The sequence below is a fragment of the Lupinus angustifolius genome, chromosome LG11 (assembly GCF_001865875.1).
Source record: "Lupinus angustifolius cultivar Tanjil chromosome LG11, LupAngTanjil_v1.0, whole genome shotgun sequence".
NCBI classification, from domain to species: Eukaryota; Viridiplantae; Streptophyta; class Magnoliopsida; order Fabales; family Fabaceae; genus Lupinus; species Lupinus angustifolius.
In genome coordinates, this window is record NC_032019.1 from 4,674,602 (window position 1) to 4,689,851 (window position 15,250).

At 33.2% G+C, this 15,250-nt stretch overlaps 3 protein-coding genes across 5 annotated transcripts in view; 2 read left to right on the plus strand and 1 right to left on the minus strand.

Moving 5' to 3' along the window:
- LOC109360532 (ubiquitin-conjugating enzyme E2 34-like) overlaps nt 1-11,913 on the plus strand; it is a 17,041-nt gene extending 5,128 nt beyond the window's left edge. The window contains exons 2-11 of one of the 3 annotated variants that reach the window (XM_019605499.1): nt 8,810-8,923; nt 9,596-9,650; nt 9,890-9,928; nt 10,096-10,159; nt 10,258-10,319; nt 10,418-10,457; nt 10,615-10,642; nt 11,160-11,251; nt 11,345-11,640; nt 11,690-11,913. In XM_019605499.1, the coding sequence (XP_019461044.1) occupies nt 8,867-8,923; nt 9,596-9,650; nt 9,890-9,928; nt 10,096-10,159; nt 10,258-10,319; nt 10,418-10,457; nt 10,615-10,642; nt 11,160-11,251; nt 11,345-11,621 (714 nt within the window). In that variant the 5' untranslated portion in view covers nt 8,810-8,866 and the 3' untranslated portion in view covers nt 11,622-11,640; nt 11,690-11,913. Of the gene's footprint in view, nt 1-7,335; nt 7,533-8,778; nt 8,924-9,595; nt 9,651-9,889; nt 9,929-10,095; nt 10,160-10,257; nt 10,320-10,417; nt 10,458-10,614; nt 10,643-11,159; nt 11,252-11,344 lie in introns of those variants that run through there. The other 2 variants (XM_019605500.1, XM_019605498.1) reach the window with 2 other exon arrangements.
- Nucleotides 1,353-4,609, minus strand: LOC109360530 (pectinesterase 3-like). Its single transcript, XM_019605496.1, has 2 exons — nt 3,351-4,609; nt 1,353-2,100 (listed from the first exon to the last, which is right to left on the minus strand). The coding sequence occupies exons 1-2, from the start codon at nt 4,438-4,440 to the stop codon at nt 1,415-1,417; spliced, it is 1,776 nt and encodes a 591-aa protein (XP_019461041.1). The 5' UTR covers nt 4,441-4,609; the 3' UTR covers nt 1,353-1,414.
- On the plus strand, nt 13,424-14,699 carry LOC109359303. Its single transcript, XM_019603918.1, has 2 exons — nt 13,424-13,977; nt 14,233-14,699. The coding sequence occupies exons 1-2, from the start codon at nt 13,888-13,890 to the stop codon at nt 14,647-14,649; spliced, it is 507 nt and encodes a 168-aa protein (XP_019459463.1). The 5' UTR covers nt 13,424-13,887; the 3' UTR covers nt 14,650-14,699.

Sequence of the window (15,250 nt, forward strand, 5' to 3'; positions counted from 1 at the left end):
TATATATATATATCAGGCAGTAATTTATATCTTCCGACAAATTCTCCTACCCATCCACCAAAAAGTTGACATATGTCACTAAACTCTTTTTTATTAGTTTTTAATAAATTTATAAATTTTTAGTCATTTTCTCTATGTTTTCAACTAATTGATTAATTGTGCCAAATAGTGTCAAAGCAGTGTCATATTTAAACTAGGATAATATTGATGTCTATAAATTTTCCATAAAATTGTTACTTGCATATTTTGGTGGACCAATATCAATTGAATTTGTGCAACAATTGATAGATGATATTTGTATCTGTTATTTGTCATGTCTTAAAGATTCACTACACCATTGGCAGAAGATTAAGTAAAGGAAAAGGATTAAAAGAAGAAAACATTGCAGTAGCTTTCATACATATGCATTCAGCCTAAACAACTAAATTACTAAAATATATATTTAAGCTATGCAATTTAGATATCTAAATAGGTGCTATCTAATTAAACAAAGTGCTCATGAAAGCATATGCACAACCTTTTCCCTACTAGGCCTCATGGAGATCCTCAAAGAGCAAGGTTATTCTACAGTCAACAAATTGCTATAAAATGCTTACCGGATTTGGAATCTAAATTAAACATGGCCTTTGATGTTGACACCATATTTAATTAGGTTATATACTTTAATTTTAATTTGTTTTTATGTCCAAAGTGAGACTTATAGCCTAGGAGACCCCTAGTAAGGGGGAATAGAGGAAAAGAGAAACGAAAAAGAAAAGCGTGAGTACTTTTGTAATGTTTGAATAGTTCACACATATTTCAGATCATAAATCACAATTCATTGAATGGTTGCGTTCAGAACTACTCCTTTGCTCCCTTAGATGATACACCATTTAGATTACTTTAATGTTGTGTTTTAAAAGACATTTTATATTTTTTATATAATAATTATTATTCAGACTCTAATCTCTTCCCAATATTTTTCATACATATGCTGTTGATCAAATCAATGTAAAGATGCTCAAGAGACATGAGCATGTACAAACTGTGCCTGACTTGTCGATTCCTCACACTTTTCAAAACAAAAAGTAGATTATACAAAAAAAAGTTTGAAATAGTAAATTTAGTTACACGCAGATTTACTTTTATGGTGCACACATGCTCCAATAGTTTTCAACAGCATTGTATAATCATACTATTAGGCCAGCTTGCAGAATATTCAAGCAATAGCTTTACCTTGGAAGTCATTAGGTTCATTTGTTTGTATTTGAAATTTTGAAATACTTTACCAAACTTGCATTTTAAATACAATTTTTTACAAATCATTCAATAGGAGGTAAAAAAAAATAAGTGACTTACAAGTTACAATAGTGTGAAAAGACAATCAAAATATAATTAACAGTTTGAAGCTATCTCTATCTGGTCCTCAATACAATCACAAGGCAGATTCAAACTCCACAGCAGTATCTGGCAACCACTCTGGGCCTTGGATAAAGGTTTGCACTGTGAACTTCACTGCCTCATCATCTGTAAGAGTAGGCTTATAACCAGCCCATTTAACCCTCTCGGATACATCTGATGCTGGCCCACTGTTCTGGTATTCAGCATAAAATATGGTACTTACAGGGTCCACATTGGGGACCCAACTAATCCACCCCACTGGTTTTAAGAATGACCCAATAGCAGTTTGCATGATGATTGTGGTGGAGAAATCTTTCCAAGGCCTACCTAGGTATGTAGGAGCTGTGAGAATGTCATTACTAAGGGTAGTGATTGTTGATTTCTGGATTACAATTCCTGTGTTCTGGTTAGGGTCCTTCTTGCCTTGTGCTGTGATGGTGTTGAACTGGTTTGACATTGGCTGCCTAGGCATGATTTTGCAATTTTGGAACACAACAGCCGCATTGCCGAATATGAAGTCGATGGTGCCTGTAATGTCACATTCGCGGTAGAACTGGCGGTTGGAATGAGCATAGAGAGTATCCTGGAAGCCCACAAATGAACACCTATAGAACACGGATTGATCCGAACCAGATCGCAGTGCAACAGCCTGGTGTTTTTCTGCACCTGCAGTGTTATGGAATCCTATGTCTTTGGCAATGAATCCCTTTCCTTTCACAGCTTCATAAAATAACAAGCTTCTGGTGAGTACTTTGAAGTATTCAATTAGTTCAAATATCTTCAAAAAAACTAAGGTATAGTAATATTGAACTGTTCTATTTCATATCACAATATGTCCTTGTCTGTAATTTGGGTTTAAGCCCATATGATATGCCAATTGGGGGATTTTTTGCAAATAAAATGTTCACTAAGAACAGGTCAGCTAAGCTAAGCCTAAAAACATGCCAATTGTCTCGGTATATTACACAAATGTGAAAGTTAAACATTTTATTTGCAAAAAATCCGAATGGAAGGTCAGTCTCGGTATATTACACATCCGAATGGAAGGTCGTGCATCATGCAGGTAGCAATAAATATCATTCACAATTCAAAGCAGCACGATTTTTGGTGAGTCAAAAAAAGTAAAGAGGTCGCCAATGGTGCATGGGGCAAACAAGCAACCAATTTTCAAGTGGGGCTTGAAAGCGCATACCGTGTTCACATGATAACATTGAAACCACACGTGGTTTCGTCAGATACACAAGACATTCATCCACTAAAGCACATGCAAATAAATGCCTTCAATCAAACATGTTTTTTTCCATTACAACAATACCAAGCAAGTTGATCAATTCGAAGAAATTCATTCATTTCTTAAATTTATTGCCACATGTAATGTCTCCCACAAACAAATTGTGTAAATTCAAACTGAGCTTTTATAAACCCACCATCATGCACTTTAACAGCAATACATTGTAGTTCAATTAATTAAAACTTAAAAGAGCTGTGTATTAATTACACAACATTCTCAAAGAACATTTTACCAGTAACTTGTAAATTCAAACTCTTTATGAACTCACTTTAAAATACAATCAAATAATCGAATTTTAACAAAACCATGAAATCATACCAGAGCTTCTAACTTGATAGAAAAAATCATTTATCTTTAGTTAATAATCATTTAATCACTTAATTTCTATTCAATTTCCACACAAAAAATACTTCACGCACATATAACTAAGCTTAATAAATTCATAATTAGTAATCGAATAAAGTAGGATGCAGAATTATCCTTAACAAGCATTCTGATTTTGTCTCTCAACCCATTTATTATTCCCTTCGCAAAATAGTCTATAGATTTCCCAAGCAACCTAATTTCAATAATAAAATTACTTAAATAACTTTTTTAAATTATTAATGCCGAAATTACTTAACATATTCAAATTATTAAAAAAAATCAATAATAAGGTAATAAATATAGAAATCAATACCGAAAGTGGCAGTCTCAAAAGTTGGGGTGCCGTCGTAGAAATTGCGGCTACCGGAGACGATGGTTTTATCTTTGCCGTCACCGATAATCATCACATTCCATGTATTCTTATCCAAATCAATGTTCTCAACATAAGTCCCTTCCTTCACATACACAATAAACCTTTTCAAACTCTTTTTCTTCACCAACTTCAACGCTTCTCCTATCGTCTTGTACTGCTCGCTCCCATCGTTCGCCACCACCGCATCCGGCGTCGTCTCGTTCGCCTGAAGAACTCTACGCTCTGCCGCCCCAACCCACGCCGGAAAATCTGAATCGGAATATCCAAACCCTAGCAACCTCCGGCGGTGGATCGTAGCGTCGAACTTCGAGAGAAGACCTAGGATTCTGGTAACAATGGCTAAGCTATTGCTAACGAACTCAGTGGAGTTTCTCGTGGCGGATTCGAGTTCTCGTAGAACACTGCGCGCGGCGGTGGAGTTAAGTTCACCGACGGCATCAATGCATGTTTCCTGGTTAGTCATAACAGAGCTGAGCCAGGTTTCAACGTCGCTGACATCCGACAACGGTAACACTTTTCCGGCACCGTTGTTTCCGACAGACGAGATCGAATCATTGAGTTGATCCAGCGCGTCTTCGAAAACCGTTCCGCACACACCGATTGCCTTCTGGAGTCGCGTATCGTTTTTCACATTGTCACGAAGCTTTGGAATGAAGCTCGAAAGTTTCGAGAGTTCATCAATGGCGACTCGGAGGGAAAGCTTGAAGAGAAGCTTAGGATCAGTGGTGTTCGAATTTGGAAGAGAGGAAATAGCGTTGAAGCACGAGTTAGGGTACTGAGTCACATCGCAAACCGCTTTGAGTGACGCGGCCGGAGTTAACTCGGTTGGGGGTACCGAGTTAGATGAAGAAGATGATGAGTTGTTGCGCTTGTGTATCATGATTCCTGCTACCGCAGCTACGATCACTGTTAATAGAACCACTGATGAGACTATCAGAATTATCATACGCTTACGTGTCTTCTTCTGAAAGGCTTGTTGCTCGAGCTCATCTACTTTACCGTAGCCCTTGAAGGACTGGATTGACTCCATAAGGAAAATAAAATAAAATAAAATATCTTTCTAGTTGGAAGTGTTATTGGTGTAACTCAAGTGAGTGTGAATAAGATTTGAGGTTTGGTTTGTATTTTTGGAACTTTGGGTGCTTTAGGATGTTATATAAGAGTGGGGGGAAAACAGGCTGTCCTTTTTTGTTTTTTGCTTTTCATATATTTTTTAATAGATGCTTTGTTTGGGATAACAAACTTTCTGGGATGCTTCTGTGTTAAGATGAAGATGCAAGCTTATAAGAATAATTTCATGTAATGAACATGTTAGAACTTGGAAGTGTCCATCATAATGTTTCGTAAATTAATTACATAATTACCTATTTTCCATTAATTGTTGCTTGGCTTGGGTTATTTATTTTAGTGTGTAATAACTATACACTAACGTGTAAAGATTTATACACAATCTGTTATTCGTCATTCATTTTTATTACCTTTTTAAATGTCCAATAATAATTGAAAATGAATGGTGATTTATGAACATATAATGTATACAACTTTTATACTATTAATATATACATATACCCAAAAAAAAACTTATTTTGTGAAAGTATAGTATAATATTATGAAGTTACAAATTTGCATACACGGTTTGCCAAATGGGTGGCCGAATGAGAAGCCGGTTTCGCTAACATAATGATTTATTTGAAAGTGCAGGTGAGCTGTGTTTTTTGAATTGTGATGCATGTCTCACTGGTTAGAGGTGGAGATAGAGACTTCTCATTTGTCAAACGCTTTAGTCAAACTATCAATCTACACAGTTTAAGAGAACCGCGCTCATCCAAAATGCAAGACAACTGTGATTCGTTTGTTATGTTGTATACATATCTATACATTAACGATAAGATTTTCACTAATTTAATTATGTATCTTCATTACGTTTGTCATAATCCTTTTTAAATTTACTTTCCATCATGACTATTAATTTTAGATATATCTAATAGTTTAGATTTACTCACTAATTCAAAGATTTTCTTATAATTAATACTATGATGAGTAGTAAGTTAAAAAACTTACTCTTGGAGTAAGTGAAACCTTTATCATGTTTAATAACATTGTCTTTAGGAGGAATCAGAAGCTAGGGAGGATGGTGTTGTCTAGTACTGGATTATTTAATATTAGATTAGGATTATTACACATAAAAATAATAATGGTAATGAGCAATTGAATTGAGTCCAATAAGATTTTAGATTTTGGGACTCACATTCTACATGAGCACTTTCATCTTGCACGATCTTTTCCTTATGCTTTGGTTTTGCTGTTTTTTCCTCTCCCTTATACATAAAAAAGAGCGGTTTGAACTGGTGTTTGGTGAGCATTTATTATTAAAACTAAATCTAAGGGTTTAAGTTTGGTTGTTTTATTTTAGAATCAGATTAGTACTATATTTCAATGTAAAAAGTTTAAATAAAATATACCAACTATATTTTCTCACAATATAAAAAACATGGTTTCGATGCAAAATTGAATTTGCTGTAAAATTGACAAACATATTGGATGGAACAAATTGTAACCCATATTTATAAATTCTAATATGATTTTAAAGCTTTTAGACATGGAATAAGAAATGCATTGATATAGTAGTATAAGATTTTACTAGATCCTATATATCATATTAGGCAAATGTTAGATTCATAAGAATGATATTTTGTTGGGAAAGATAACCATACTCTCTAAAAGAAATTATATCTTTACACACTACGTATGAGTATATTATTGATTATACTAAAATATATAATTGAGATCTGTAAGCATTGATACGAGTTTTATATATTATCATTACATCATTTTTTATTTATGTTTATTATCATTTGCTATTGAAAAAATTAGTACAAATAAATAATATATGATGACTTAGGTTTAAATCTTTAAGTTAACGGTATATATGTATATTTAATTGTCTCACTAAATGTTAACCCTAAAAGGTCAATAATAAGTGGTCATTAGCTTTGAAAATATAATTGGTAATAATGAATAATAGTGATTAAATCTAATAATCATATTACAAAGCCAACAATACAAAAACAACTAGACAGTCCTGTTACAAATCTAGAAAGCCTTTCACCTGTTTCTAAGCTGTTGCTTTTATCATTGTTGTAATATATTAATTGCATGTATGACTGCTCATCTGTCTAAAATTCCTGTCATATAATATTGTCACACCTATTACAGAAAAATTTAATATTTAATATGTAGGTAATAGTATGATAAGTGTTTTTTATACTGTTAGTAAATTATTCACTATTAATTTATTAATCATGATTTACTCTTAATAAAAGTAATATAAATTAATGGTGAATGATGTGCTTACAGTATAAAAAACTTTACTTAATTATATAGATTTTAAACTCTCTCGATTTTTCTCAAATTCTCTCCTCACCTATGATTGTTGCGTGTTATTACTGGTTATTAGTAGAAATTATTGACAGTATTTATTCATGCTTTTCTTTTGTTGAATTGTATTCATAGTTTTACATAATAATCTTTTGACATCCACATAGAAAATTTTACCCTTATGGAGTATACCCCAATTATTACCAAGTAATTTTATTTCCTTAGAATAATGTTTACCATGTTGACCAAATTAATGCAATCTCAAAACATATATTTAGTTGAAGGAAAATGATATATCCTCCTACATACTCATTCTCTTACTTACAAAGAAAAGAAAATGACACATGTCACAATAAAATACTTTAATTATTAATAATTAGATGATTATAAGTGACATATGTCACTTTTTTGTGGGTAAGAAATATAACAATGCCCACGTCCTCATATGTGAGGCTGACGTGTTTAGTAAAATGACAGAGGAAGAGGAATAAAATAGTAAAAAAAACAAAGCAAGGTCCACTATTTATTTATTGAGAAAAGTGGTTTCTGTTGTGTTATTATTACAGAAAGACAGTGCTCATAATAATACAACAAACTCTCTCATCTCTCCCAAGATTCAACGCTGCCGTTTTAGAACTCTTCGATTCTCTCTTCGGTTTCCGGAAGGGAGAAAATAGTTGACGCAGCAATATCATTTTTTAATTTACTATCTTGTAATTGGAACAAAAAGGAATCGAATATCAGGTGAATTCATTTCTATTATATTTTTCATTTGTCTTATTTGTTGATTGTTTTTGTTAGGTATTTCATTTTGTTTGCATTTTTTTAGTCTGGAATGCTTTTTCCCCCAAGGTGGTGTGTGAAAAGGTGTGATTTTTATTATTTGTTTGTGCAAGTTTTAATTTATAATTTATGGGTCTTGTTGATTTTGGAATTCGGAGCGGAAACAATGGGAAATGCATTAGCCCCTCTTTTGTTTTCTCTGATTTTTTAGCGGATCATGATGTTTATATTGAATTACTTCGATAACATGTCATTTTAGTTATGAAACCAATGTGCTTTTACTTCTGTTCTGTAATTTCGGTCTGCACTTGGGTTGACAGTGAATGAAAAGAGAAAATATTTCCGTAGGCTGAGCAGGACTTTGTTCAAACTTTAGGGATTTGTTGAGAGATGAGTATAATTTTAGTAATGAGCGATTTTTTATTGCCGAGTTTTTCGGTGATTAATGTATACAACCTAGTGGTTTCATGGAATTTATAGGAATTGTCTACACTCTACAGCTATAATTGGCTTGGTGGTAGTATAGTTCTAATAACATTCCATAAAATTCAGTCACTAACCGGTTCTGTACTGGAGTTACATATTGCTCTGATAATTCGAACTTCTTTAGGTTGTTGTTTGTGGTCTATCAGATGTTTGTGGTTCCTATAACATTTGGAGAGTGTTTTTTTTATGGCAATCCCTTCTCAATTTTTACCAGCTCTAATGTTTCATAAAACAAATGTTCATACGATTACATGTGTCTCTGATAGAGTTTGTGCAGTCTTGTCTTTGAATTGGCACATTTATTCCAGTTCAATCATTTAGCAAAATATTGAATCCCGCAAGAGAACGATGATATCATTTACAGTTTATGCATGATATGACCAATTAAAAGAGGCTGAATTCAGTTATGGAAGAGAGTCAAATATTGACGTAGCCCATGATGATTCATGCCACAATCGTCATGAATTCATCTGTACTGATTTCTTTCATATCAAATAGCAGCAGTGGCAATCCTAAAAATAGAATGACCTCTTGATGTGTGTGCATTATGTGTATGCGTCTATCTCCACCACCTTTTATATTCTACAAGACATAGAAATTACTCTCTTTTTTAATCATTATGGAATTATTTTGTTTGCCTTCTCTACTATTTCACAGAGTTTGCTTATTGTGACTTTCTTTATTTTATATTCAATTTATTGATATGTATGTTCTTGATCAGTACTTAGCAGGAATCAGGGATTACCTTTGAGAACAAAAAAAAAGTACAGTGTAGGCCCTTGCTTTTGTTACTGTCCAGAATTTGGTGGATGGCAGAAAAATCATGCATCAAGCGCCTTCAGAAGGAATATAGAGCTCTTTGTAAAGTAAAGCATCTTTTTGTTTCTCGAAAACTTTGCTTCAACATTTATTTTTACTTGCAGTTTGTATGCTTATTCTGTTGAATTGCTGTCATAAGGCTATGTATGTGTTCTGTGATCTCATTAGTTTGCCTTTTCCTGTCTATTTCTCTGTACATTATTATATGTTCTTGAATTGGTGGTAATTTGATGTGTCTGATAAAAACATTTAGAGCATGAGAGATAGGGAACACACCATCTTCTATATGTTGCATATCTGCTGCTTTATACCATGTGTTTGTAGTATGTTTTTTTTGCATGTACAATTAGTTCACTGTATAATTTAATTGCTTAATTGTTTGGGTCTGTAACTCTGGATAAATTGACATGACATTATTTTTCAAAAGTAAAAAAACCATAATTGCTGCTATTTGAAGAATATGCCAACCAGTGTGGGATAGAATAAGGGTTTTAGCTTCTCTTTGGTGCTTGGCTAATGGTCTTTGATGGGGGTTGCCATTTCAGATTTACATAGAGATTTGGCTGCCAGTGTGCTTTTTAATCTTGAGATCTGTCCTTTTGTTGCATTGTAATTTTTTCTTTCTTTTGTTTTGTTGTGCAAGGTATCTTATTGACGCTTTGTATGTCTCTTGATCAATTTGTTTTTCTATCAAAATAATTTTAACATTGACTTTGCAGGAGCCTGTTTCCCATGTTGTAGCCCGTCCTTCACCAAGTGATATTCTTGAGTGGCGTAAGTTTGTTTCACACTGTTACATTTATTGTATTAGCTTAATAATTATATTGAACTCTAATTGCCAAAAAGTAGAAAAAGATTATGTTGAACCATTGATACATGTGTTTACTAATGCTGTAGAACCCACAATAACCTGAATTTTGCTCCAAAGAATGTGTTGCGATGTCAGCTACTTGATTATAACTTGTTCGTTACAGAATGTTTGAGACTTATGTTATTCTCTGTTAATGTCTCAGATTATGTGTTGGAGGGAAGCGAAGGAACACCTTTTGCAGGTTTTTTACTTATCAAATTTTAATTATTGCTTGTTTTGATATTTCGTTATATAAGTTTTATTTATAAAAAAATTGTTCTTACTGCGCTTTGTCATTTTGGAATGCCCCAGTTATATACTTATATATCAATTTGTATAGTATTTATGTGTTCTTTCCCCCCTGTTTAGGTGGATATTACTACGGAAAAATCAAGTTTTCTCCCGAATATCCATATAAACCTCCTGGGATCAGGTGTTCTTCTCACTGCAGCATGTTTGCTTGTTCATTCTAATTTTCAATTACTTGGTTTATTGTGATAAAATAATAATGCTTAAGTGTATATAATGCAGCATGACTACACCTAATGGACGATTCATGACTCAGAAAAAGATTTGTTTGTCTATGAGTGATTGTAAGTTCTTTCATCTGTTGGAGCACAAATCAACTAGTATCACGAGTTACTTATATTACACAATATAACTATTTCTGTGGGTTTTGTTGCTTTTGCAGTTCATCCAGAAAGTTGGAATCCTATGTGGTCTGTATCAAGGTTAGATTTATTCACCTTTCAGAAAGTTTTTCATTTAACTCTTACTTTTAAAAAGTGGCTATATGCTTTTTTGCACAAGTGATTGTATCTGAGAGGGACAGTAGATGTAGATTATTACTAAATAGCTTTATACTGATATTCCAATTTATGGATGCAGCATACTTACAGGGCTTCTTTCATTCATGGTGAGTATGTTTTGGCTTCTTATTCTAATAGAATTCTAGTTTCTTTTATCTTGTTCTTTTCCCAGAAGATATTACTTGTCTTTAATTTTCTTTTGGGTGGGAGTGGGAGTGAGGGGAATTAAACCTGTGTTCCTTACCTTTGCTGTGGACTCAGTCTATAAAGGATCCAATTGCAAGGTATGAGTCCCACATTAGAAGTATGAGATTCTAGTGTGGTGTTTATAAGGCTTTGGGCTTCCCAACTACAATACTGAAAGTCAATGCACTTTTCGAAATTCTGTGGTTGGTAGACTTCCAAGTTATAGGTGTATATAGTACTTGTTAATAGAGTCAGAGTCTGTTTGCAAGTTGAGTTTTGGAGAGGAATGAAGAGAAAGAAAAGGCTTCGGAGTCATCTCACCAGTGTATTTCATAACTCTTGAGCCTTCCATTTCCCTTCAAAACTCAACTCGCAAATAGACCCTTAAGAAATGTTGTGTTGCCACCTTTTGATATCTGACATGCTTCTCTTTTGCAGATGGACAGCAGTCCAACCACTGGCAGCGTAAACACCACTACCGTTGAGAAGCAGCGTCTAGCAAAATCTTCCCTTTCTTTCAATTGTAAGAAGTAAGTATATTGCACCTATTCATGATAGAATTGAGAAAGGTCTCCATGATTGTCTTGCACAAAAACTTGTGGTTCTCATAATTTTCCTTACAGTGCAACATTCAGGAAAATGTTCCCCGACTATGTAGAGATATACAACCAGCAGCAACTATCTGAGCAAGTTGCTTCTGAGAAGGTATCATCAGAAGCATCTAATGACAAAAGTTCAAGTCCTGTTTTGGAAAATAATTCGTCAAGGGTAGACATAAAAAAGGTACATGGTTTAAAGGATGTGAGAAAAAACAAGAAGCAACCATTTCCGACATGGATGATCCTATTACTTTTCTCCATCTTCGGGGTTGTAATGGCATTACCATTACTCCAGCTTTGACGATAGACAATGAAACTTAATAGGTATAAGGGTCCATACATGGCTTTCCTGGAACTGGTTTTATACAATTATGCTTAGGTTTTGTCATGTCTAACAGGGATTTGTATAGGGAAAATGGACATGGAGGTTTGGTTATATCTTGTATGAATCTTACCCCTTTGTGTCTATGTTACCAACTTCTTAGTAGTCAGTGCTAAGAAGTTACATGCTTGATACTTGTGATGTTCCTCTATATCTGTTAAGATTTGTCTTGCAGTGTTGGTTGGTGAACACATTGATTATGTAAGATTTATGTTCCACATTTTAGAATTATGGGTAAACTATATCTGATTAAAGATTAAACGTTTGAACCACAAAGAAAATAGATGATAAACGTAATTTGGAGTGTTTTTATTTTTTATTTTATTTTATTGGCTTTAAGTAATTTGGAGGTTTTCTAAGTAATAGGGTATAAAAATGGAAAACGTGAAATATACTACCTCAATCAAGGTTTACACATGTGTAAGGTCTAGATCCTTAGGTTGATCAAAAGATCAAGAGTTTAATTCTAGGAGTGTCACTTGTTAGGAGGGATAATCATGCACTCCGAAATGGATTAGTCTCTTACCATAAAAGGCTGATGGAAGGCTTTGATAGTACCATATTAAAGGTAATATTTTCACTCCTATATCATAGTATCCACCTGCATGATAATATTTTTTGTCATGGGTGTCCCTATACAACTTGATTTCTTTTAGAGGTAATATTTTTGCCTTATCTCTTGTCAATTATGCATGCTGTTTTCAGGGTGCAATGCTTTTTACTTAGTTTGTCCTCAGAAGTTGTGGACAGAGGGAAATATTGGTTATTTAGTCATTTAATTTTGTTAAATAAAGTGATTTACTACTTATAAATATGAATAAAGTGATTTCTATTTCACTCCAAAAGAACCTATTATTAGATATGATTCGTTTTATTCAAGTAAACTTCACAACAAGCTAAGTCAAAACCCTCCTAAACATGCGGCATAATTGAGGCAACAATGCATCATGTCAAAGTGAGAAAAACAAAACGGAAAGTACTATGAAAAGTGGATGTTGCTATTGCATGCACCTTTTGATGATAAAAAACTTCTTCATATTTACATAATAGGTACAAGACTTAAAAAAGGAAATAAAAATTGCTGGTGCAGGATGTAGTCAACTTTTCAGTGTCACTGCCCAAGAAAAGCTCTGTATGCCCCTTTTAAAATTTCTTAAAATTATTTTTTGCTTTTAAGTTTCTAATAGAAAGATACATTCTTTTATTTACATAAATTTTGAGAAGTCCTTCACACATGGAATAGTCTTATTTAAAAGAAAAATCAAATTTCATACTTTTTTATGGAATACTTTTGAATATTTGTGACGGGTATCAATGAAGGATACATCTAAGTCAATACATTTTTTATGTAATGTTATAAAACTCTAAGACCTACATTATTTAATACATCAATCATCAAGGCAAAATTTCCGTTTTGTTCCATTAATTTAAATTTATTAGTTCTAGATGACCAGAAAGAATTACATAATGGAAAGTTAATTTTTCTCATTAAAGAACAAAACGGAAGGTAAAGTGAAGTGGAGTGGTTAAACATGGTCCCATGAGAGAAAAGAAATAGTTACATAATAATGATGTTTCCCCATTTCTTGTTAAGGATATTTGGATGCTTAGTTGCTTTCAAAATCAAAACTTTTCTCCAATTTGTTACCAAACTTTGAATCCTTTACCTTGTGAGGTAAGTTATATAGGATCTGATTGGATTTCATTCCATTGTCTTACAATTTTGTTATTGGCATTATTAGCCTAGCAATTTTGTTTTGTGCTGCTAACTCTGCATTTCATGTATATCCATTCCTATATTAATGCACACCTTTCATTTCATACCAAATCTTCATTGTTAAGAGAAAATGTGAATCAAAAGCCTAGAGCTAAAATAATATCACTTCAACCACCAGAGTTTTTGTCATATCCTATAACTGGCCCAGAGATTTTGATATCCTTAAAGGAGTTGTTGATCTTTGCCTTTTTTATCCAAGCTAGTTAATTCCAACCCCATGTGAATTAATTTGCTGTAAAAGTTGGAAGCTATTATTTTCCATTTTAAGGCTTTTTTGACATTGTTTTGTGTAGATGGAGCTTCACATTCACACACAAGGAAGAGTTTTTTAGCCAAGTTGGACAATACTTGGGAACCATCAAGCTTTTATTTCTGTTTCATTCAAGTTTTTGGTTTCTATTGATATAAATGATGAAGAAATCTTCTCCATTGCATCCAAAATATGAGCCTAGCCATTATGATGACTATGGTTTTAATCTGCAGGAGGACTTTTCCATGGTACCAAATGTTTAAATGTTGGTTTTTTCCATCATAGTTATTTCCCTTGATGGAATTGTTAATAGAATATGTTTAAGTATGTGCATATGTTATTTTAAATTTTTGATACATTCTGTGTGCTTATGTGACTTTGCATATTGAAGATTTCAACAAAACATGTTACAATGATTGAAATAACTCAAGAACTCTACACTTGATGTTTTACTTGCATGGTTTTTATTTATATTTTGACCATGTAAGTATTTTTTTTACTAGTTCTTGGAAGAAGCAAAGCAGCATGGAAAGGAAACAAAACTGAAGATTTCATCATCTGTGTATCCTGAAGAATCTCAGAAAGCAGGACCAGATAAAGAGAAAAGGGTAAAGAAATCATGGAAAACTTCTCTGATTTCATGGTGGAAAGCTGAAAAGAAAAACAAGGTTAGAGAAGAACACACCAACAAAAGTTCTCAAACAAAGGTTAGTGTGAAAAGGCAGGGCCATGTTTCTGGTCCAATATATAACTGTAGCAATGGTGATTATGGGAAGCAATGGCATCCAAAATCTGGACCTATAACTAGTTTGTTCAAAGCCACAAAGAGGGAAGAGATTGAGATACGTTATGTCTCTCTAAACCAACAAAACAGCACTCGTGATGTGCACAATTATGGTCCTCTTTATGTGGTCACTTGAATGTGTTGTTTGTTGCAAATTTTAGTGAAAAAGATTTCTTGTGAGTATCACTGTGTTGGCTTTGAAAAAGTTTTGCTGGCAGAGGATGTAATAGAACAAATATTCAGAACAAGTCTCATTATTAGTTACCTGTCCAAACTAATTCTGGTGTCATTTTTTTTTCTTATTTCCAAACATTTTTACATTATTACATATTAAGTTGTTCAAGAGCTGAAATCAAAATTGTTGAAGAAATAGGTTCTAAGTTAGAGAAAAGGAAGAAGGAAAGGTGACTGTCAACTCATTAATATTTAGTATTGCTCATTTGGGATTATACTCATTAGAATTTTAGTTCTAATTTGTTGGTAGATAATCAAGTCCCTTAAACATTATATTATGCTATACACACTTGGAGTGCATTTGATTTGCTAAGAAATAAGGGACAAGACAAGATAAAAAATTTCTCTCCTGTTTGATTTGCAACTAAACATTAGTAGTGGACTAAAGTAGATAAAACATCCTTTGGAACAATACAAAAGTCCTCACTAACCCAAGGGACATTTTTTTGTCTTGTGTTATCAGAGGAAACAAATCAGATAATACAGCTTCACAGCTTGAACTT

What these genes read in the sequence shown, in the direction of transcription:
- LOC109360530 (XM_019605496.1), bottom strand. Translation starts at nt 4,440, where the DNA reads ATGGAGTCAATCCAGTCCTTCAAGGGCTACGGTAAAGTAGATGAGCTC. An exon ending in TTTTGAGACTGCCACTTTCG is followed by an intron (nt 2,101 to 3,350) that starts GTATTGATTTCT and finishes TATTTTATGAAG; the next exon opens with CTGTGAAAGGAAAGGGATTC.
- LOC109359303 (XM_019603918.1), top strand. Translation starts at nt 13,888, where the DNA reads ATGATGAAGAAATCTTCTCCATTGCATCCAAAATATGAGCCTAGCCAT. An exon ending in TGCAGGAGGACTTTTCCATG is followed by an intron (nt 13,978 to 14,232) that starts GTACCAAATGTT and finishes TTTTTTTACTAG; the next exon opens with TTCTTGGAAGAAGCAAAGCA.